This window comes from Corvus hawaiiensis, chromosome 11 (genome assembly GCF_020740725.1).
Source record: "Corvus hawaiiensis isolate bCorHaw1 chromosome 11, bCorHaw1.pri.cur, whole genome shotgun sequence".
NCBI classification, from domain to species: Eukaryota; Metazoa; Chordata; class Aves; order Passeriformes; family Corvidae; genus Corvus; species Corvus hawaiiensis.
In genome coordinates this window covers 23730444-23755005 of record NC_063223.1, presented here as the reverse complement: position 1 = coordinate 23755005, position 24562 = coordinate 23730444, and the positions used below count along the sequence as shown (strand labels likewise).

At 40.4% G+C, this 24562-nt stretch overlaps 1 protein-coding gene across 6 annotated transcripts in view; it reads left to right on the top strand.

Moving 5' to 3' along the window:
• Positions 1–22729, top strand: part of FGD3 (FYVE, RhoGEF and PH domain containing 3) — a 102502-nt gene extending 79773 nt beyond the window's left edge. For 4 of the 6 annotated variants that reach the window (XM_048315497.1, XM_048315499.1, XM_048315500.1 and 1 more), the window contains 7 exons: positions 97–127; positions 612–713; positions 4801–4863; positions 10983–11105; positions 13339–13491; positions 15305–15445; positions 21327–22729. In XM_048315497.1, the coding sequence (XP_048171454.1) occupies positions 97–127; positions 612–713; positions 4801–4863; positions 10983–11105; positions 13339–13491; positions 15305–15445; positions 21327–21551 (838 nt within the window). In that variant the 3' untranslated portion in view covers positions 21552–22729. Of the gene's footprint in view, positions 1–96; positions 128–611; positions 714–4800; positions 4864–10982; positions 11106–13338; positions 13492–15304; positions 15446–19639; positions 19738–21326 lie in introns of all 6 variants that reach the window. The other 2 variants (XR_007206065.1, XM_048315498.1) reach the window with 2 other exon arrangements.
• Positions 22730–24562: the final 1833 nt, after the last annotated feature.

The following is a 24562-nucleotide window of genomic DNA, read 5'->3' as shown; positions in this document are numbered from 1 at the left end:
TAATGGATATAAAGCTGTGAAACTGTGAATTGAATTAACTGAAAATATTGTAAGTAGAATGATGATGCTTTCTCTATCTTTCTTTTGTTTTAACAGGACAGAAGAGGAGAAGAGGGAATGGATTAATGTTAGTACAACCCACCAATGATAAGGAGGGCAATAACCATGCAGGCAGCATCTAAAATTATCATTTTGGGGTTCTGAATTAACGTGGCTGTGCAGGGAAGCTGGGTGGGCCAGTCTGGCGGAGCTGCTCATGGAGAAATGTGGAGTCCAGTCATGGTCCCAATGATGACCAGCTGGCCCCAGAAAGTATCTGGGAGCTCAAACTGGGCTCCCTTTTCCTGCATTCCTCAAGCCCAGTAGGAGAAGAGACTGAGGCATCAGACCTTGTATACTCTTCCATTTTGACTTGTAGAGACACTGTCTGATGGCAGTCTTAGTTTTTAACTTAAACAATAATAGGTTAACACCACCACTTAAGGTTTTTAAGTTTCCCTTTAATTTATACAAGTGTAAGGGTTTTTCACCAAACGATAATCCTACCCATCTTCCTATGAGAGAATTTTTTTTGGTTATGCTTCTCATCTTAGCTGACATTTTTGTCTCAGGTGATTCAAGCCACAATAGAAAAGCACAAACAGAACAGTGAGACATTCAGAGCTTTCAATAGCTCTTTTTCACAAGAGGAGGAGCATCTTCCTGATTCCTCAGTAAGTACCAGTGCTTCGTTCTCCTTTGCCAGAGCAGTTTTACCAGCAGTTAAGGCTTGCACAGCTAACTTTAAAATAGTGGAGTCTTGTTCTGGATTTTTATATGACATTACAGGGCAGTCATCTCCATTTCTCTGGCTCTCAAATGTGTATCAGTCGCAGTTACTCAGCTGTGCAGATACGGAATAAATTACCCAGGGCAATTCAACTCCAGAGACCCATCAGTCATGTTTTCCAGGCTGGTGGCTTTTTTTAGCAGAACAGGTGTAATTCCTCAATGTTATGAGTGCTTAGCTGTTTGGAATGTTGTTTTTGTGGCTGGGAAATTTTGTTCATTACTTTTCCCCATCTTATCAGAGATGCATTTTGGGATTATTTCTTTGATATAATCAAAGAAATATTTTATTATTATTTAAAATATTTTAAAGAATCAGAATGAAAATTATGCATTTTAAAAGGATTTTAAAATGCTGTCTTATAAATAGTAAATACATTTCAGAAAAAATACTCTTCAACTAAATATGCAAAATAGTCTTGAAAGTTTATTGTTTCTCTTCAGCTGTAAGGTAACACTCTGTGTTGGTTTGCTAGGAATTCAGTTTTAGAAGTATTCACATCAGGACAGTATCTCTCCATTCAACTTGAAAATGATGGTGATAACCTTAGCCACAGGCATTTGCTACAAGCTAAAGAGGAATAGGGCCTGGGAGAGCAAAATATTTCGGAATATCATGCAGTGCTGCCTGTGACTTTATGACTTCAGACATGGTAGATCTTGGAGCAGAGGGAGAGAAGGTCCATTTGCAGAGGTTGAACTTTGGGAGTTTTTTATCTTCCCCCTCCCCTGCCTCCTAAACTGTTTGTTTGGGGGTTTTTTTTGTTTTGGTACCTAACCATTTTTGACATCTCTCCTTGGAGATTCAGGACTGATTCGGTGGCTCAATAATCTGGATTTTTTATCCGCCTGATTTCCCAGGGGCCTCAGGAGAGATGTTGGAGATGCCTTTCATCCCAGCATAATCAGATTGCCAGTGAAGATCTTTGCAACACTCTGTAGTCTAGAATACTGCTACTGATAGCAGCCAGCAATGAGCCATTTTCAGAATGTGGCATAGTTTACTTATCCTGAGGTACTCAACAGCTGAAAATACTTCAAAAAAAATAGAAAATACTCAATTCTTGCCTATATTTTTCAGTTAACTCACGGCTGCATTCAGAGCCAGGATGCTTTGATGGAAAAAAATCTTTTGCTAATAAGCAAAGTAATCAGCACACTTCTTTCTATGTAATTAAGACACAACATCTGGTCAACTTCATTATTATTATCTTGCTTTGTAAATTCAATTTGATTTTGCTTCTGTGTTCATGGTGTAGCCACATATTTATAGTATTCATAAAAGTCAAGCAGAACAGGAGTCTGGTTTATCCCTGGCTGTGATATTAAGGAAGTCTGTACTGTAATTTCTTTAAGGCCAGAATACTAACCTGCATATTAGGAGATTAGCTTCTCTAGATAATCAGCTTTGAAAACCATTGTAACAGCTAAATGTGACAGAAATTGCTGCCCGTTAAAATGAGCTGAAGTTGCTCCTGTAAGGAAAACTGGACAAATACTGAGAACATTCTTAACTGCAATATGCTGCACTGGGTAGCACCCACCATACATATCATGTGTGGAATACTGGGCAGCAACTTTAGAGGAAAAAGTGATCCTTTTTTTCTCATGAGTCAAGAAATAGATATGCACTCATGGATTCCTGGCTGGATCTGTAGCAGCTACTAGAAATCAGCCTGTGAAAAGAGTCAAATTGTTTTTCTCCCATCCTTGGCCATACATTTACTATATTATAGTGCTTAGGCTGGTTGCAGCTCCTGATCAGTGCACGCAATTCTGACCATGCTTGTGTTTCCTTGCTGACTCACATAAGCTCATACCAGCATTTTAGGTTGATGTCAGCCTGAAATCTGCCTACAGAAGACTTGTGGTTTCTGGGAGGTGCAGAAATCTGAAATTTGACCTGATTCTTAAGATTATGCCTGTACAGGCCTTCAGCAATTAATGGACTCTCACCTGTCAGGAGGGGAATATTCAGTGTCATTGCCCATCAGTGCCAGGCAGGGTAATGGTAGCTGTAGTCTTTTTAAAAAGTCTTTTTAGAAAGCTTTCAGGTTCCTTTGTGGTTTAGTTCCTCCATTTTCACCTGCATCATTTCCGGGCTATGTGAAGGGTGTTTTTAAAGCCATCTAAAAATGTTCCCAAGGAAAAGGGCCTCTTTCACCACTGCTTCATCTCAGAAGACTTGGAGGCTTCTAGTGTGGCAAAGGACCCAGTTTGTGCAGTCTTGGAAGGCTGGCAAGGAAAAGTGCTGCAGAGAGCTGAGCTCTGTGGAAGTGACATCCCCAAGATTTGAGATTGAGAATGCTTCTATTAGTTAAATCATGATTGTTAGATGCTGAATAGATATTATTTCACTCTGCTGTTTCTGTCCCCATAGATCTGGGGTGCTTCTGACAAACATGTCAGTAACCATTCTTACCAGATCTTAGGCACTGTGAGTGGTAATGGTAACGTAACAGGGAGAAGCCCTTTTAAAATATTTTCCAGGCAAGAGTAGAGGGTATTTGATTTTTAGCCCATTATTGCAAATAAAAAAACAGACATGGGGATCTGAATAGGCAGCTGGAGAAATTTATTCTTTTCCCTAAATTTGCTGGGGGTTTTCTCAATCTCTTCTTCAAACCCTGTTTTTTTCTCCACATTTTTCTTTTTCCAAGTCTTGTCACAGCACACAGATGTCCTTTTACTACGCAAAGTAAAACCCTGGGTTGATTAGAATTCCAGTGAAAAGAACACCCTTTGCAAAGGACTGAGGAACAGATAATGTGACCACCTTAGGGTTGCTGGGTTTTTGCAGAGGCAGAAATAGCTGGTTAGAGCTGAGTAGTGATGCTTCCCTTAATTTAATCAAATTCCCCGAGGAAGCGCTCTAGGGAGACACAGCCCTGGCCCTAGGGGATGCATTTGCTCCTTTCCTTGTTCTAAAGAGTTGATTGCTTGTATGAGAATATAAATACATTCAATGAGGCATCAGAATTAATAGCTCTTCAATTTGGCCTCTTAAAGAGGTATTAAACCTTTTTGCTTTAAAATGAAATGACGCCAGAGTGCCAAAATGCACTGGCCATTTGGATAATCTCAAGAGATGTTGTCTGCTTGATAAAGGAAGTATGATCTATGGGAATAAGAGGAGAATTTATCATGAAGAATCTAATAGTTTGAGAACCCTGTGTAAACTAGCAAACTCTGTAGCCTATGATTTTGGTACTCAATGTACAAAGCTTGTTATTTGCCCTCTATATGTATTGAATACTATTGAATGTATATGTAAGTATGGCATACATATAGATATATGAACTCTATATGAATATATATAGATATACAAGCATCTGTGTGTGTTTAGTACATATACTTCTCTATGATTGAATAAAAAGAGATGCCACTTTGCACTTATTTAGGGATTGAGAGGTATTGCAAAGAAGAAAAACTTAACTGAGTAGTGCTTGAATGGAGTAAATTTTGTTCCTCTCAGAATCAAGCGCCTTCACAGAGCCTTTGCTGTTTTGGCTGGCAGGCTCCGATACAGCAGTGTCCTTCAAACCACGGCACTGCCTTTCTGCAGCATGTGGGGGACAGGCACAGTTTGTACCCAAAGGCAGGTTGGCAATTCAGTGCCATCTGTAAGGTCATCCACATCAGAGCTCACCCCATATTTGAGGGTGGCTGAGCACATGTGCGACATATGCACCTGGTCTGGTGGAAGTTGTGCCTGCTCATGGCAGGGGGCTGGAACAAGATGAGCTTTAAGGTCCCTTTTGACTCAGCTCATTCTATGATTCTGTGATCTGATTATATGAATTAAAGTGTACTCACACGCAAAGAGTTGAGGGGCAGAAAGTAAACTCTCTTTCTTTTCTCTTTTTCCCCCTCCCCTTGTTTTCCTTTGTTCTGTTTTCTTTTCAGTGTTTAATATATTTGAGGAAGAATGTCCATGTTGAAACTGTTCTGTGTCATTCTGTTTCTTCTCAGATAGCCAGCACCAGCTCGGTGGAATCAATGCCAGGAGCAGATGGTGGTGGTGCATTAGGAGGGGTGAGTAATTTGAAGCTAATACTTTAGTCAGAGCAGTGTTGGGAGGTGGGTTACATTTGCTTTGTAGCAGGAAAAAAAAATCATACTTCAATATCGGTTTTATAGGGTTTATATCCTGCTGTGTGTGGCTGCAGCTGTGCTGTCATTAGCTTCCTGGCTAAGTTATACCCATAGCTACTTACCATTTGCAGCATCAGGGAATTTGAATCTTGCTCAGATATGTGACAAAAACCAGGAAATAGACTCTCCAACCAATTTGCTGGGTTAAAAAGCTGACATTACTTTATTAACAGTACTGGATGTGTGGGGGTTTCTCCTCAAAGCATGCATAGACTTCTTAAAGCAATATAACTCATTCAGTAACAGATATATGCTGCACGTGCATCAGAGCTGGTTCCTTCAATTTGTAGCACTGGGTTTGAGAGGAAGAGGTTTGTGTGGGCTTTTTCTTGTTTTTTGTGGGGTTTTTTGGTGTTTTCTGTTTTTTTGGGTTTTTTTTGTTTTGTTTTGTGCACACGTGTTTAAATTGTGATAGGGAGCTACACTGATTGCTTGGAGAGAGAAGGGCAAAATGAGGCCAGGTAACCTATCTGATTAATACTGTCACATTGTGTAACTCAGGATTTCATCTCCAGAACCAAATTTTGAGCAGCATTTCTTCCACAGAATGCTTTCCATGTTTCTGCTCGTGCAGAGGAAGAGATGATAGTACTTTTGTACATCTCTGACCTGTAAAAAATTGGCTGCCATGAAAGCAAAATATACTTTCAAAGGTATTTTGCTCAGTACAAGGACTATGACTGCTGCTGAGTCAAACCCAAGGGTTTGAGTCCTTAATAAAGTCCAATTTTCATCTCGCTCTTCTAGTACAAAAGATTTTCAGGAAATGCCTAGGGTTGGTTGAATTTACTGAACACTAGCCTCAACAAGAACAAACAACCACCAAAAATACCCTTACCTGTAGAGATGTGCTATAGGATATTATGTATTAGCATAGACGATTTCAGTAACAAAGGAGCCATTTAGCAGCTCTTCCGGACCTCTGGCCAAGCTTGGAAGGGTGCACAAACTTCTGGCAGAGTGCACAGAGTGCCAATGCAAAGCTGTTAAAGGAGCCAGCAACCTGACCTATAAAAAAACGGGTTATAAGTGTTTGTGATTAATGTGCTCCTTGGTGATTATTTTTTGTTCTCAGTTCATATTTTTGCTTAAAATTTTTTCCTTTTTTTATAGTCAGTTTTGTGATTAGTGCATTGTGCCTTGAGTTACAGATGCTGTATTGAGTGAGCTACTTAAAAAAAAAGATGTTTTATAGTATTAAAAAAAAAAAAAACAACAACAAACCCACATAAAATTTTTAGTTGCTCTTAAGTATATTTGGGAAATGTAAATTTTATTTGTAATTAAATAAAAAGTTGTATCTTTTTAGTTGATTATAAATAGTCATGTCAGGGATTTGCATAGCATATCTTGATATGTTAAGTAATTTTCCTGAAGTCATGTATTTAAAGAAAAATTTAATTCCTGACATAGAAATAAAAATGGAGTTGATGAAAAAGACAAAGTTAAAAATACCTGAAATTGTGTAATGTTGATTCTGGGCTCTAATTTTGCTAAAAATGGATAATATCAATGTTAATAATGAATAAAAATGTTAGTTGCACCTTCAGAAAAGATGAATTTTTAGTGCTGTCATCCCTTTAGTAATAGCTCAGTGAGAGCACAAGCACATCGTGTGCTCAACAGATTCACATGCAAACCACTTGGTGGTAGTGGTGGCCAGCAAACTGGGAGCTCCTCCCTGTGCTTCCCCAGCCTGCTCTAGCGGCTTCTGGGATTTTCTTCAGTGCCCACGTTTTCATAATGAGATAGTGAAATTCTACTGCAGGAAGGATCATCTGCTTGTCTACAGCATCATGGTACCTCTTTGCTGAATTGACTTGCTGCTCTGCACTGCTAGTGCAGAGCTTCTGTCTGCAGGAGGAAATGCAAACCTTGCATGTATAATGTTGGCATGTAGAGAAACAAACAAAAATATTACAAAGTACAAAATTTACTATATAACTCAAAATTATTTTTCACCTATAGTAAGCATTTCCAGAAGCACCTGCTGATGTTCTACCCCATTGTGGGTTGCTTCAAGTAGTTAATTTATAAATGGAAAATACACCTGTAAGAGCATAATGAGACGGAAAAGAATTGAAACCGCTTTGTAGCTCATATGTCTGCTCATGTAAGAGTCTCATCAGTCTGTGTCTGTGAGTTACATGAACAACATAGGAGCTGAATTTCTACCTGCTGGCCCAGACAGAATGAAGTATCTGGCACAGAGAAGCTGCCCCATCCCTGGAAGTGTCCAAGGCCAGGCTGGACGAGGCTTGGAGCAAGCTGGGATAGTGGAAGGTGCCCCTGCCTGTGGCAGGGCGGTGGATGAGATGAGCTTTAAGGTCACTTCCAACCCAAACCATTCTGGGACTGTGTGATTCTCTGACTATATAGCAAGTAATAAATAATGGTAACAGCAGTCTCCTAAGCCCACTAGTTTTCTACCAGCTTTTTAGTGATTTTTCATTGCATTTCAGAAGCACATGGAGGCTGCATAATTCACGAAGTTCAGATGTCTGCTTACCTAAGAAGGCCAGGCACAGGCCTTCATCTTGCAGTCACATGAGTTGTACCTCTTGGTGGGTTAGATGCTATTTTTCCACCAAAATTTTAAAATTGGAGGAAACTGTCAAGATTTAGAGAGTTAAATGCAGTAGAGTAAAAGAAAATTAGCAGTCAAAACAGCCTAGTCTGAGGGAAGTAGATCCTGGCTCTGAACAGATTTTATGTGAGTGTTTTTTCCTGTCAGACTGAGCAGCTTCAAACCAGAGTTGAGTATACTGAGAAAGATGAGAAATATGACAATTATTCAAGCTCATTAGTATCAAGATGCTGAAGTGAGGGCAGCTCTGTGTTAGCACCCCTTTTAACAAACATCAGCAGTAAATAAAGTAGCTTGTGTAATAAAGGACACAGTTGCAAAGTGACTATTAGAATTATCTACAATGAACAGTGTAAGTTACAACGCATGTCCTTGTTTGCTATAAAAGCCTCTCTGTTCAGATGATCTGTTAAGAGCATGTGGCAAGGTCACCTGAGCCATCACTGGGTAGGATGAGGCTACTGCCAGTGCAGGAAGGTCTCCTCGTTTTCACAGGAATGGAAAGCAATCTTTTTAAAATTCTTTTTCAGTGTCAGCAGTTAAATAATGTATTATTGAAAAAGTCTTTCTTCTATAATAGCTCACTGGAATTTGCCAAGTAATAAAGACTCTTTCATTTTTATTATCTTTTCTGGAGCTACAATGGCAATGTTTCAAACTCTTGTGTTCTCACTGCATTCTCACAATATTGAGAAATACTGTGAAATACTGCTGGCATTCATCAAACTCTTAAAGACATCTTTATACAGGGCCTTTTTGGATTAGTAAAGTTAGTATTAAGTGCTTGTTATATGCTACAGTGTAAGTTAATGGTGTAAAATACAAGCTCATGCAGAACTGTCCTGAGAAATCTTGCCCAGTAAAAAGCTTTATGCTTTCCTTCTTTGTCCAGTATATTGGTCATGTATTCCTGGAAGTGGACACTGTCCAGACTGTTCCACTCTGAGGAGGAAGTCAAATAGAAGATCTGCTAGAGGAAATATTCAACTTGAGTCTTATCTGTGTTGTGGAGCATGCATGTAGGAGGTGATGGGTATTCCTAATGAAGTACAACCAAATTAACTAGTTTCCATACAAAGCAGCCCACTTGATTCATAGTAGAGGAACTCCAGCTTTTTTCTTATGTAGATGCCTACATGTAGGTGGCTACTGAAAGCCAAGAACTGGTTTTGTTTAGCATTTGTCGTGATTATCTTCCAGCCAGAGCTCACAGGGCTAAATGGTGCCCTCATTTTTGCTCTTGTAATTCCAGTAACGCCAGTGTAATTGTGGTTAATATAAGAATCAAAAGCCTTGTTATGCTATATGCAGATTTGCACTATTAAGACAAGAAAAAATAAGGCTGACCAGTGAGGGAATGCTCTGATCTGACAAGGGCAATCCATCCCTCCCTAGTGGAAGGATAATCAGGCTTCTAAAACATTAAATTGCATTAACATCAAAATCAGAGTGAGAAATAGCTGATGTGTGATACAAATAAAAAAGTTACTCTGGAGACGTTGCTGCTGATCAGTCAAAGCTTTTGGAACCGGCGTTATTATCTGCCTTACTTGGAGGGGTCTGATAGATCTTGGAAGGAAAGACTTGCCAATGACTCATCCTAGCCATTGTTTCATTCGGTTTCATAGTGGTTTTGACTGGTTCTTTACAAGAAAAGTGAAATACTGCTCTCTGCTCCAATGTGGGAGGACTTGGATTTGCAGACATTCTGTTTTGATGAGCAATTAATATGTGTTTTTATGGGCTTATAGTGATTTTCCTGAATGAACAAATCTGTGACTGTGCTTCACCAATCTGAATTGCCAAACATCCTATGTGCTTGAATAAAAGTTTGAAACATTGCTATTGCAGCCATAGAAAAGATAACAAAAGTGAAAAGATTCAATGAAATTGAGGTAATTAGTTGTGGGTTTGTTGTGTAACGGCATTATAAGGGAGGGTGGTTCTAGTAGCTCTACTGAAATACAATATGCTTTCCTCTGTAAGAAGGGAATCCAAGGCAGATTTGAGGAGGCTGAATGATGGGAGTGGTGTCAGCTCATAAAATTTGACAGCTTTTCTTTAATTGGCCTGAAAATCTCTATTACTGGCTTCTGTACCTTAGTCATGACTACTGAGATGAGACCTTAGGGTGAATGGCAGGATTTTCCTGGGATGGAGGGTTGTCAAGGAGCCATGATCTGTCTGTCCTACAAAAGACCTGATCTTGAAGAGCTGATTTCCAGAAAACATGTAAAATACCTCTAGCCTTTTGTTTTAGAGGAAAAGTTTATTCTCCCAGTAGTTTGCTAGATGATTATGTCAAGCAAGCAAAAATGAAGAGAGTTATCAAACCTCTCTCATGAAAGAGCTGTGCCAGAGGAACGTGGTGCATCCAATCCTTTGGGTCTCCATGTGGATGCTGCCTGGCTGGGGGTGCCCCAGTCTGGTGCCCAGGAAGTTGCTCCTCCCTTGCAAATAGCCAGCTTGGCTAGGGAGGAGGAATAGTATTTATTTATTTTGAAAAAGAAAACAAAACAGAAAATCTATTTGAAGCTCCATGTGAAGTTGTATTTTTGTGATCTGCACGTTGGCATGTTAATCATAGAATCATGGAATCGTTTGGGATGAAAGGGACCCATCTTGTTCCAACCCCACCGTGAGCAGAGACACTTTCCACTGGACTGGGTTGCTCAGAGCCGTATCCAACCTGGCCTTGAACACCTCCAGTCATGGGAAGACCAGTTTATGCTGGATCCAGTAATGCTATTCAGTTTATCGGAAAATTGTACAATAGGGTTTGCTGAGTGACTTTAGGTACCAGCTTGGATTTAGAGGCTAACCTTTCCTGGCCACCTAGATAGTGCAGGTCCCTGGTGTGGGTATCCCTGCCTTCCTGAGGAGCTTTATGCTTTGTCTTGGGCTGGGAGGGAGCCTCAGAAAACTCCTAAATTAAGTATTTGAAGTTGGGTGGTGTAAAGTCCACTCTTAACACCATTCGCTTTTTCAGTCAAGCCATTTTCCCCAAAATCTTCACACCTCCTCCCCACCAAGGGAGGGAAGTTTACAATGCACTCACGAAGTCAAGATGTACCTTAAAAAAGGAAGATGTGAGTGCTGGAAGGGAAGCTTTTCTTGAGACACCCACTTTGGCTGTTCCTCTGTCTCCTCACTGATACACAGGGAGAGGAGATTGCTCTGTGGCAGTAAGGAGACGAGGGGGCAGAGAGGGGCTGAGACCATATAATATCACCCCCAGAGATCCCTGATGGTTGAGCCAGCCATGCAGCTGAGGCAAGCAGCAGAATTATGCAAATTCTTTCCTAAAATGGTGTGAACCCCAAAAAGGATCTTTGTCAGTAGAACTCTATGAACAATTTTGTCATTATTTTATTACTATTTTTTAATCACGTACTTATGCTTTTAATTTCAGACTGATTCCTCTAGGAAATCTTCCAAATCTAAGCGAGACAAAGAGAAGCAGGCTTGTAAGAGCTGCAGTGAGAGCTTTAACTCCATCACGAAGAGGCGGCACCACTGTAAGCAGTGTGGGGCAGTAAGTATCCCAGCACACTCAGCTCTTGAGTTTCTCCTGCAGAGACCATTGAAGACAATTTTTTTTTTTCAGTGCAGTGACTAAAAGACATTCTGGCTCATGGCAAGTCATTGACAGAGCAGTTTTTTCCACTTTCTTTATTCTCTGGGAATTGGGGGAAAAGAGAAAACTGGTGCAAGGGTCACAGTTTGTGCTGGTTGAAAGGCAAATTCAGTGCCTCAGTGGGTAGAAAGGAAGGTGGTGCTTTCCCTGGGGGTGGGTGTGTATCTGGGGAGGGGGTTGTAGTTTGTTCACAGAAGCAATGGCCTTAAGACAGCCTCATTTCACCCAGACAGCAGCTCCTCTAAAATGAACAGCTGAACATGCAATATTACAAATGGTATTAAGGTATTGGAGACCATCCAAAGGAGGGCAACGAAGATGGCAAAGCAAAGCCATGTGAGGAGCAGCTGAGGGCACTTGGTCTCTTCAGCCTGGAGAAGAGGAGACTAAGGGGAGACTCACTGGGGTCAACAACTTTCTCGTGAGGGGGAGAGGAGGGGCAGACTCTGATCTCTTTCTATGATCTCTTTCCAGGACCTGAGGGAATGGCCTGAAATTGTGTCAGGGGAGGTTTAGGTTGGATATTAGAAAGAGGTTCTTCCCCCAGATTGTGGTCAGGCACTGGAACAGGCTCCCCAGGGAAGTGGTCACAACACCAAACCTGCCAGAGCTCCAGGAGCATTTGGACAACACTCTCAAGCACACAAACTCTTGGGGATGTTCTGTGTGGGGCATGGGGTTGGACTTGATGGTTCTTGTGGGTCCCTTCCAACTCAGCATACTCCATGATTCTGCATTTCTTGCCCTAAAGAAAAGTTGTGCAAAAGTGGTTTCCTCCTGCTTGAAACACCAAAGAAAATCTGTCCCACAGAGGCAAGGCTGGGTTACTGAAGGCCCTTAGCCACCTCCCCTAGTGCCATTTATCAACAGCTGAATTCCCTTTTTTTTCCTGTAAATCATAACCATGGCCAAGATGAGATGGATTTCTGCAAGATGACTTGAAACCTCATTCAGTGTTCCTAATGTAACTAAGACAGAGTAATGTTATTTAAATAACATTAGTCATTTGAAATAGGGATAAATTTTCAGCTGCAGAGAGATGTAAATGTATAGTTAAGATATTTAAAGAAACCTCAGTCTCAGCAATTGAAATTAAATTGCTGTGGAGGAGGCATTTTTACCCTAGAGTTGGGATTTTCAACTTTCTGGGTTTGTTTTTATTAATAATCATTAAGTACATTTCTGGGGGTTTAAAATATCCCATTGCAAAGTCAGTGTTACTAAAGAAGAGACAGAGAGATAACAAGAATTACATCATTAATAATTTATTGTTAAATCATTGTTTGTTGTGCAATGCCTTGTGGTGTGGCAATAGCATTCAAATTAAAGAAGTTAAAAATGCCCTCTTGCTTTTGTTTGGGTAACACTTCCTGAATTAAGACAGCCCACTTCATAGAGTAATTAAAGTCTTACAGTGAACCACGTAACAACATAGATGTATGCTGCGGGTTTGTGGTTATTATTGTACAGAAATTCAGAATGGATGTCCATCAGGCTGACACCCTGGGGACAGTTTCTCTCCCTGGAGCAGGTGTGTTAGAGACAATTTTTTAGCATGAAAACAGGTTCTGGACCTGAAGATCCAGCATTCTTTCCAAGCACTGATTCCTTGGTGCTTGGAAATGTGCCACTGCATGCTCTTGGAAGCTGAGGCAGACAAATAATTTTTAATGGATTATATTTTGGACTATGTTCTTAAAATAGTTGGTGCTTTCTGGATTCCTCAGTTCTCCAGGATGTCCTTGATTGATGAGGAATGTCAGCCACTTTCACTCTGAAAATCAGTCCTTCCTAAACCATTAAAAAGCACTAATTGCTTCATCAACTTAAGCTCTTTTTGACTTATAAAAGCTTATAAGAAAAGACAAGAAAAGCAAACTTCATGATGTTAGTCATACAGTATTTCCCCAAAGGCATAAGTTTTCTTTAATTTGGTATATGGCATGGGATCACAAACAAGTTAATTATTAATGGAGTTAAATATAATGAATATTTTATTGGTCTCTCTATCTTAAGTTTACATTAGCTTTCATAGAATTTTACTTAAATAACAACCATTCTGCAAGTCGATTTCTCTGATAAAGGGTTGTGTTTTAAGCATGGCTAATTAAACACCATCTGTTTTTTACAGGTGATCTGTGCAAAATGCTCTGAATTTAAGTCACTTGCAGATAACAGCCGCCATAATCGAGTGTGTAAAGAGTGCTTCCTGCAGCTTCCAGCAAGCCCGTGCAGCCCTGGGGTGGAAGCAGTTGGAGAACAGAAGAAAAGACTAGCTGCAGAGGTACAGTCTTTGGCTAAGAAACTTTGTGAGGCTCTCTCTTTTTTTTAGTGTATCTATTAAAACCAAATCAAATTGGTTTTCTTTTCTACCCCACCATGATATTTAATCCTCTGACCTATAACTGGCATTGAACATGCCTGCAGACTGGATGCTGTTTGCAGATGGTGAGCATTCATCATAGGATGCTGATCGCACAGGGACGCACACAGGTTTGGCAGCTAAGCTTCAGCTTTCAAAGTTACAAAAAAGAAGGAAAAAACTCTGACTTCTTTTTATTGTGGTGCAATCTTGAGTTGCACAGTGACTGTTCGAAAAATAAGATCTGATTTTTCACTTTTAGTGCCATGTAGTAGATACTTTTGCACTCTCTGTTTCACATCCTGTCAAAATACTATTGAAATTAATTTTTTTCTTAGTTGATTGGTTGGACACTGGGACAGACTGCCCAAGGAAGTGGTCACAGCACCAAGCCTGTGCTTGTGGGTCCCTTCCAACTCAGGTTTCTATGGTTCTGTGATTCTTAGACCCTGCCCTGCTCTGCTTCCCAGCATGCTGTATTTTGTTCCAGGCTACTAAATGTACCTGAGCAGGCAAACTTACACCAGCATGGTGTCCCAGAGTGAACACTGTTGCTTGGGGGCTTTGTCAGCTTTATACCCAAATGCATCCAAGATCTCAGCAATAGAGTGGGGTAAAGTTGCAGGTCCACATTGCCCTGCCCTGGGTCTGTAGAGCCCAGAGAAAGTTCTGGAACCGGAACCTGACCCCATCAAAACCTTCAGATGTGATATCAGATATTCCCCTCTGTGACAGGGGGTTGAACGAGATGATCTTTACAGTCCCTTCTGACCCAAACCATTCTGTGATATATGCTCCTGCTATGCCTACAGATGATGAGCTCTTCATGGGTGTCTATACAGTCTGTGGTGTCTCATGACAAATTTTACAGCACTGTTTCAGTAGGAAAAGTTTCAGGTGAAAACCTGCACCTACACAGGGAAGAGAGAGCACTGTTAATCTGAAAAGCTGAGAGGCAAACCAATGAAATGTGACCCATGGCTTTAATTCAGAAAGCAGATTACAGCAAAAAGCTTTAAAAACCCAAAGAAAAGTGTAGTTTTTCCCTCCTCTGCTCAGTCTTCTAGGTTTTTTGTTAAATCTTCAAAGGATGAGGTAAAATGCAAGAAAGAAAATAATGTATGGAAAGAAAAGATCAGACTCAGGCTTTTTCTTTCCCTTCTGTTTACATTAAACTTTCTTAACAGGCTTAGTAGCAGCTGAGGAGATTGCCACTTAACAAATGTTATTACCAGCTGCCAGAAATCTTCAGGAGACTTCTGTGAAAATCCTAATGCAAACAGGAATTTTGATTTTCTTTGCTTTCTATCAGAACACAACAATTTCTTCCAATCTTTTTTTGCACCCTGATTTGGTTCCATCCATGCACAAGAGGATCTGTTAATAAACCCTTTACATTAATTTGAAGTAATCTCCCAGCCTACTTTGCTAAGCAAGAAATGAGCTGCATCATCTTAGTTACCATTCTCAATTTACTGGGTGGAAGTTGAATTTAGCTTCATGTCTGCTGGGAATGGTGGTTCAGCCTCTGCCTCAGTTACATGGAATTATGCTATTTCTTAATTGTATATAATAATTACTAATTTTTTACTTGATTATGGCCTATCCAACATTTGCCCTCAAGTGTTATTTGACTCTGCACAACTTGAGTATTTTATATTTAATTCTAAGTATTTTGCACACTTAAACATCAATGGAAACAGCTCTGTTTTGTTTTTTCCCCCCCTTCATCCAGAAGCAAAGCATCCTTGCAGCTGAAAACAGCCTCTTCAGCAGCTACCTCCAGTTCCTTGAAAAAGGGAAGACTTGGTACAAAATGTGGGTGACCATCCCCAAGAGTGAACCTCTTGTTCTGTATCTGCAAGGAAGCAGCCAGGTAAGACGGCATTCACGAGGGTTAACACACAGAAAAAGAAAAGCGTAAGTTTAAATATGTTGAGCTGAGAAATGGGTCAAAGGATTTGGCTTGGTTTCAACAACAGAACTTAATTTCCTATTCTGGATAAGGCACAAAGCCTCAGGGATTTCAGGTTACCTTGTTACCTGTACTTACTGCTGATACAGTTGTGAGCAAATATTGAAGCTCATTGCTTCTCCATTCAAATTTTTAGCAAAAAAAAGAAGAGAAGACAAGTAAAATTAGGTTATGCTTTGGCTTTTTTAGAGGTTTCAGACAGATGTATTCAAAGGTTTTATTACTCTGTCATTAGGGAAAGCACTTTCCTGTTAAATATATAGAACTGCAGAGGAGGCTGGATATTGCAATTGCTGGTTCAAGCTTTTTGTTTTTTAAACCTAGTTCCGGGTTGATGGGATAGAGGAATTTGTGAAAATGTAGGTGTTCTTCAGCCTGAAAAATGGTAAAGCTCCTTGTCATAGCATCACGGGGTTTTATCTTTACTTGAAATACTTACATTGATAAGAGGTTTTGTCTCTAAATGTGCCGTTGACGCTAACTAGCACTTGTGTGTGATGAAAGTCAAGGGATAAAAACATCTATATCCAAAATAGAAATATCAGTTGTGCTTCCTTAGCATTGAAGAATGACAATGCTGAAGTGAGATTCCCCATATCCAGTCTGCATTTGGCATTTGACACATTTATACACAGCTTTGTTTTATCTCCCGTGTGGGATGGAAGAAGAAATGGATCTGAATTCAGCCAGCAATTACAATGCTGTAGTTGTAGTGATAAGAAGGGTTTCTTTTTATTAGCATCTCTTTGTGACTAGGAACAGTCAAGGAAATAAATTTTCCCCTTGATTTTATAAAGCATTTCAGAGTAAAGCTCACCCTGTATCTGATCAACAAATACTACACGCTATCGTTAGACCTGTGTTCATTTCCCAGCTTGTCAGCAGGAGCACCTCTGGCTTTAAACAAGCTTGTGTAATGTTTTAAACATAGTGCTCAAAGAGGCTGAAAGCTTGAATTTGGAGCTTCAGCCCCCTTGGCTCCATCTGTGGTTCCAGCCCCACACTGGGTAAGCTTCCAATCCATCCTGCACGCAGCGAGCTGCCTGGTTTCCCTCCTAGTCAGCGGGAGATGCACAGCTGAAATTACACATTGAAAAAGCAAACAGCCTCAAACAAGGCACTAAAATGAAGGCAACAAATCCAGTATTTGGCTGTCTCTGGAGCCAGGGTCTGGGGAAAGGAACAGTGCTTTAAAAAACCAAGCAGAGAGAACAGCTTCACCCGTGGAAATTTTCAACTAATGTGCCAACTGTGCCTCAGCCAAGGGCCAGTGCAAGCCCTGTATCCACACAAACCAAACCAGATTGTCTCACACTTGGGCAAAGAGAGTGGGAATAGAGGGAGAGAGGTTTAAATTCTTTGGCCTCCCTCATACAGAAACAATGTGTGTCATGTAGGAGGTGACAGGGGTGAGAACTTGAGAGGAAGCAACATCCCTTACACAGTATGATTTAGAATTTCTCCTACTGCCCAACCGCTTGTTGCGGTACAGCACAAATAATAATCCATGGACATAAATCACCTGCATCCAGTGCAAACTCAATGATGCTTGATTCTGCAAGCCCCACCTGAGAGTCATGCAAAGCCACAGATGGAAGCTGGAGGAGCTTCTCTGCTTCAGTTGCTGTGTACTTTGTCCATGTCCTGCCAAATTTGATCTTGAGCCTCTGCCGATATTATTAGTGAGATCCTATTTTTTTAGGGGAAAAGGGTGCCTTTGACACTGATTGTCAATTTTATGATAGTTAAATTCAGCGGTTAGTGTCCTCAACTATTTCAGGTATGAGATAAATCTCCCAATAAAGTGTTAAGAAAGCAGCAGGACAAGGTTGTTTATTTTACATTCCAAAACCAGGATTTGCTATCAGGAATGAGACTATAAACGACAAAAGTGAGGCCCTTCTTCAAGGGCCTGCCATTCATATTTGTATACTTCAATTTGCATCCAACTGCAGGAAAAAATTCAGAAGCAAGTCCTATTCCTTGATGTTAATCCAATATTGTTGTTAGTTCTGGTTTACATAGGATACACTAGACTTCTGAGGAAAATCTCTTCCAGAGCTTCATTACTGGAGTCTGAATGCCTGGAATCAGTTGGGAGCCACTCATGTGCTGAAATATTCTTTTCCCAGGCATAGTTCTGTTTTGCACAACCACCTCTGTGAATCTCACAGACCTCTTTAGGCCTGCAAAGAAGCATTTCAGTGCCTGAGATGTGTCTTTTGGGAATAATATTGCCACCAATAGTATTAAAGGTCTTGAAACATAGAGTAAAGCGTGACTGTAGAAGTTTGAAAGTTGGGGGATTATTGTTAAGAAGAACAGAAAGAATAGCTGCCTCTTGGGAAGAAGGAGCAAACCAAGATGAATCTGGAGCTTTGGATACAGTGAAAGCTTCTTCCTCTGCACCCCTGGCCCTCACTCCCAAGAAGGGATGCTAGTGCAGGTAGAAAGATGACTCACAAATCTAAAATAGGAAGAAAACTGCCCTTTTGCTTTAGACCCTTGTTCCAGGAGAATGAATCAATCCCCTGAGTGTTCGCAGTTCAAATCTTGCATAAGGCTTTATGCATGAGGATTCCCAGCTTGTTTAGATTTGGGAATCATACCAGTTTGATTTGTCTTCAAATGGAGTCAGAATTTGTACAGCTGTTTGTTGTGTTTATCTCAGTGAAATTGTAAGAATTTACTTACAAGCAAAGACCACTTCAAGTATAAGGAGCAGCAGTTTTAAGATAAATTTGTCTTGCCTTTTCAAGGGCTCCAGCTAGAGCTTCTGCCCCCCTTGGCCTTGTAAAATGCACAGCTACTTGCAAAGCTCTGACATGAACTGTACAAAGTCAAGGCTTCCAGGCTAGCTGGGAAAATAATGGTTTTTGGAGAAATATGAAGGATAAAACTAGTATAGTTAGAGCTACTATATATATATATATATATATATATATATATATATATATATATATATATATCAGATCAAGCTTGCTCCAAGAGAAAATTTTGCTTTATAAAGAAGAAAAATCCTCCATTCATCATGTAAATGTAATTTACTTTTAGAAAATAAGGGAATAGCTGAGTTTGAAATTGAGCTCAGGGTTTTTGAGAAGTATTTTTTTATTTTTGCTTGCCTGATGATCCTGTTTAGTAGAAGCTTTACCTGGCCCTGCACAAAACTCTGCCTGCCCTTTTTTTTGGACCTGAAAATCTTTGCATCACAGGAGCCTCTCAATGACTTGTGTAAGGTTGGGGTTAGATCATGGGTGGGTAAAGAGTGGAGTTTGGGTAGAAACAACCAGGGATTTTCTAAGCCCACTCAGAGGTAGGAGGGGGAAAATATAGGGGGAAAATGACAATGGTGCCACTGGTGGGTCACTGTTGTCTAAAAGAGCTGCAAAGGGCTGGGCAGTGCAAGACACACGTCTGTATGCAGGGGTGCCTGAAATAGAACAGCCTATATGGTGGAACTGAGTTGTCTGTTCCAAAATCTTAAACCCTGGGTGTTGCAATGGCTGTAACAGCAATAAATACATGCTGCTGTAATGACCTAGATAAATAACCCGTTTGTGTTGCGCTGCTGAGAGTCAGGATGAGTGCACAGTGCTTGTGATTGCTGACAGTATTACACACCCACTCAACTTTTATATATCACTCACTCACTATCTGAGGAAAATTATTGTAATCACTCCTAAGGTGAAGCTCTTTCAGTACTGGGCATTTTGGTTTAATGAAATACCAATATCATGCAGTCTTACTATGTTGCATGCAGAAATATTTTTAAAAAATGCAGTCCAACCAGCCAAAATCTGGTAGGTTCTTAAAACTAAAACATGAATTTCATCTCTCTTGTAAGGTCTGTAAATCCTATTTACATGTTCAGTATAGGGCTGGAATTCCTCATGGGTGCATGCTTGTCCCTGGATTTGCTGGGCTTCAGGTAGGAGGGAAGGGCTCAGTGGCAAAGGACATCCACAGATGTTGCTGGTCCCAAAGAGAAGTCTGGACTGGGGGTGGGGTATTCCTCAAGGCCAAGTGCTTCACCTTTACCTGGCAGTAGTACAGCTTTTCAGAGATAATGTAAATCCCTTCCTTTTGGATCAGGCAGGTACAGACAAAGTGCCAAAGGCAGCATATTAAGAAAAGGGAGGATGCAAGACCAAAGGCAGACTGCTTAATTTGCCTGTGTCTGCACATGTTGGGTAGGTGCAACACATACAACTCAAACATCAATTTGCTCTTACGGTGCTCTTCGTGGCTACAAACAACATCATTTGTCATTGTCATGGGCAACCTACAATTTTCCATGTGACAAGTCTGAATGTCTACTCTTCCAAACCAAGACCAGTGAAACAGGCATGGTTGAGCTTGCATGTGCTCTTGTGTGTCTGTGTTCATCAGTCCCATGTTCGCTTGCTTGAGCAGTGCCACGTGTGCAGGAGCTGCTCTCTACGTGCCAGTTCTTCTGCATGGGCAAGACCTTCCTGTTTATAGGGATGTGGCTGTGGTGTCAGAGAATAGAAACTGTGCTGCATTTAGGACAACTAGTTACACTCAAATGGGAACTGAGTGTAACTTTAGTGTTTGGCCTAAAGCTGCCTTGGATCTCATTGAAGAGTGCTTGGTCTTCAAGCAGTTGGACTCTGGCATTTTTGCATGACAATAACAAGCAAGAGAGGAACAAATCAAGAAGCCTGTATTGACTTAATAAACTGTGATACGCTTTTGACTGTATATTTCTTGCCCATTTAGTTAGCGTATGTGTTTGCATTGATGTGAGCAATTGATTGAATTACTTTAGACAAAGTATTAGAAAAGTAGGCACTTTTTTTTGCCATTGTTCTCAGAGTTTTGGTCCTCTTCCAGATTTACCAAGTCATCTGCATTTGGTGTGGGCTGACAAAAGAATGACTTTGCCACTTCTCTGTGGGATGCTTCGTTAGCTTTGATATGGGGCTGCAACACAAGCAGCTGCTACAGAAGGTGACAGCTTTGTACAGATGCTTGATGCCTGTGTGATTCAGACTTCAGTTTGGGGACTCATCTTTAGAAACATTTTGCTGGGAGCAGTTGAAGAGGTTGCTTGGCCATGGCACACCCTGCCTTGCTAAAATATGTCTTTCCTGAGAGCTTAGGAGAGGAGTTGTTTTGACGCTCAAGATATGACTGTTAGAGAGCTGTATCACTCCTTAGATCTGTGAGCCAATCTGGCCTTTAAAGGATGGTCAAGAATTTGATCATTGGCTTCCTTGACAACTCTCAAAGGCATCATAAATGACAGAAAATCAAAAGTTCTCTTCTTTCAAAGAGTTTTCCCTTGCCCTTTAGTTGTCTTGGTGTCTCTCAGTGTCCAGCTTTGCTTGATTGCTTCCTTTTAACCAATCCTACAAAATATCCCATGAAGTTCAAAAGAGACAACACCAAACCTTCTCAGCTGGATCCCACTGCCTGTACCTAATGCAGAAGAAATTTTGTAAAAGACACCTGCATAAGTTACATGAAATTATATGAAAATCCCTGGCCACATTTACTGTGACAGGAAATCAGTGAAATAAGAATAAAGCAGCAGTAAGTCATTGCTTTTTGCTGGTTTAAGCTGAGCAGTCGATACTGCCCCTTCCCTGCTTTCTATGCTGCAGTGCTAAACAAGGAGCCGAATGCGCCTGTACTGGGACTGCATCCATGCGCTTCCTGCAGTGTGTGCCTGCCGGCTCCATGCAGTGTACCCCCGGGCCTCCCATTTCAGACAGCATTTGTTCCCTAATTTTTACATTTGTTCTCTCTCCTTTAGGATGGACGAAGCCCACGTCCTATCCCTCTGCCTGGCTACGAAGTCAGTTTGCCAGGTTCTGGTGAGAAGTTTGAAGTGAAGCACGTTTTTAAGCTTTGCCAGTCCCATCAAACTCTCTATTTCAGTGCTGAAGATGAAGAGCTGCAGATGAAATGGATGGAAATTCTCACCAAAGCTGCCAAAGGGGAGACTGAGGATACAGCTGAAGGGCTTGGCAACCCATAGAGCAAGTTTCATTTAGTTTCTTTCCTACTTGCTATAAACCATCACTTGAATTTGGTATTCATGGCACTTTGGAATCTGTATGGCTTTATATTTTCATGTGTCTGCATAGGAAATTCAGTGGTTTCTCACCTTTTACTGTAAATTTTTCACGTACAGTAGTTACCTGCCATATATTATGTTAAAGGAAAAAGTAGTTATAGTTGTTGGTGGTGTCAATGCTGGTTTTAAAACAAAAGACAAGGAGAAAAGCATTAATTTTAACAAAGGTAATGGAAAACCATCAGTCTTTTGTTTTCCTAAATGTATATTTTCCAGTCCTTTTTATTGCTGTTGAGTGCAGGATGTGTATAGTCTGTGATTAGTTCTATAAATGCTGCCTTTTAAGTTAAATGTTGTAAAGGCTTGTGCTGTCCGCTGACATTCCATTCTCTGCCTCGCCTTCCTGGTAAGGTCTTTGTGATGTGTGAGCAATGTACTGAGTATTTTCCCGTTGCTAAAACTATGTCTCTGCTATTTTGAGATGACCTGTTCACATGACAAATACTGTAGAAGGGACTTCTAAAAATGACTGCAAATGGTGCAGAACAGAATATTAAGAAGCCTCATTGATTTTAAGCATTTATTATATTGATTGCTTTCTTTTGGAACCAGTACCTTCCTTCCTTCTATTGGAACCCATTTTGATGTAAGTGAACAAACATTTTATACTGCAAACTGGGTTATGATCAATAAACAAGAACATTTTTAGTACACACCATACAAAAAGGTGACTTTTTTGTTGTATTGGTTAATTTAAGTGGCCTAGATTTTATTTATATAATTTGTAAATAATGTTTCGTAAGTATTTTAAGAATTTTTTAAAGACCTCAGCTAATTAACAGGATTTAGTGCATAGTATAAGAGATATTTGTATGAACTGAATTTGTAATTTAATTTTCCTGTTCACTTGTTTTTGTCTTATTTTCAAACGTAAATGCTTATCTATTTAAATAAAAATTCCTGCAGTTAACTCCTGAGCCAGATTTCCAAGGCACAGCAAAGTTTAGGTCAACATTTAATATAGGTTAAAAAAAAATATAAAAAGTCCAAAACAAACCAAAAAAAAGGCATGTCTGTTCCTAGTGGTAGTAAGCATGTAGTATCAATCAAAATGAAATAAAATCTGTCACAGTACTGTATTTTTAAATGGTTTGGTTTAACTTTTGTTTCCTCTTCAGCCTTCTACAATTTCTATTGGTAGAGAGGAAGAAATGTTCCATACAACCAGAGTTTTTTTTGAATTGTTGAATTTTTTTGATTGTTGAAAATTAGTGATCTGCATCAGTGAGTATTTTTTGGACCTACAGAAAAGGACTTGTCCTTGCTTGGGGTTTGGTTTACTTTTTACATTGGTGTAATAAACCATATATCTGAAGTCCATGATGATAAAAAATTAGAGGCCATGTATTTGATTATCTACTGGGAAATTTTCATGAGACTTGCATCTTTCCTCTCCTCCCTACCCACCATCTCCCAACAGCCAACACAGAAAAGATTTCTTGAAGAGTAGCTTTTACCATGAAAAGGAATTCTTTCCAGTGTGTGTTATTTCTTCTCCCAAGCTTCCTTGAAAATATAATGACGTAGAGTGCTTGCCTTGAAAATTTACTCATTTAGTAACATTTCTGGTTTGGAGGTGGGGTTTTTGTTTGTTTGTTTGTGTTAACATTCTATCATTCTATGATTCTAAGCAAATCAAGGGAAATGTGCTTAGTGAACACATTAACAGAACATGCAGTAATGCAACAGCAAAGCACCCTCAGAGAACGGACCCAGGCTGTTGAATGCTACAGAATGCTGTTGTAGGAGAGTCTCTCTTGGTCTGCATTGATTGACCAGCAACAGGGTCCCAGAACACAGTGCTGCTGTGAAATCAGAATCAAATCCTCTGAGAAATCACTACACGTCTCTGAAGGCTTGTCCTAAACTTACAGCAGGATCTAATCTTGTCCAGATTAAAGGCTGGAGGGTTAGGACCTTTGTTTAATTCTCCTTCCTCATCTTCTCTCATTTGGAAGGAAGTGGGAACTCCCAAAGCTGAAGAAATAGGCATCACTGACACGATTTGTCATTAAAGCTGTAAGCTTTAGACTTTCCTTTGTCATAAAATCTGTTGTTCTGAGCTCAGCCCGCTTCTCTGCAGGGGTTAGCACAGGGCTTCAGCATCCCATGGGTCCTACCTAGGCCTTCATATTAGTGCACAAATAAGATTTAAGCCACTAATAGCCCCTTTCTAGCTCTGCATAGAGCGGAATTATATATGTTGGCCATGATAAGACCAGAGAAAAAAATTTAGTTGTGGCAGCAGCAGTTAAGTTTAACCAGGGGACTGAATTTTTATTAAGTGGGGATTAAAAGTACAATACCCATAGCTGCGGTGTCCTGACATCAGCACATTTCAGAAAAGATGCCAAAAATCACGCAATAAGCCGAGAACGCTCTCTGTGCATGAGGGATGTGGCCTGTGGAGGTGCACCAACAAACCCTCTCTCTCACCTTTGCTGCTTGCAACTATGAAATAAAACACACCAGGTCTTTGTGACTCTGCCTGTCAGGTCAAGGCAGCAGACCCTACCTACCTCATAGCCACAACATTCCTGCCCTGGGCATGGCTGGGGCAGAATTCAAGCTGTGGTGCTCTGGGCCCTCAGGTACTGCAGGATCCCAGAATTCTGCTGTGTTTGGGGGCTAAACCTCACAAATCTGTGAGAGCTTGCTCAGTCCTTCCTGTTAACAGTTGGATTAACCTTTCCTTTGGCCAGCTGGAGAAGCCTTTCCTTTGTTTCTCCAGGAGCTGCTGTCTCTCTCCAAGGTGCCCATAATCTCTTGCCTGAATTAAACTGGCGTCTGTAATTTTTTTCTTTTCTTTCTTTAAATTGACAATCACAGATTAAGGATTTGAACAACCCTGGATCTATTTCAGGAAGATTTCATTAACAAATCAATTAGCTGTATTTAATCTCATTCGCACA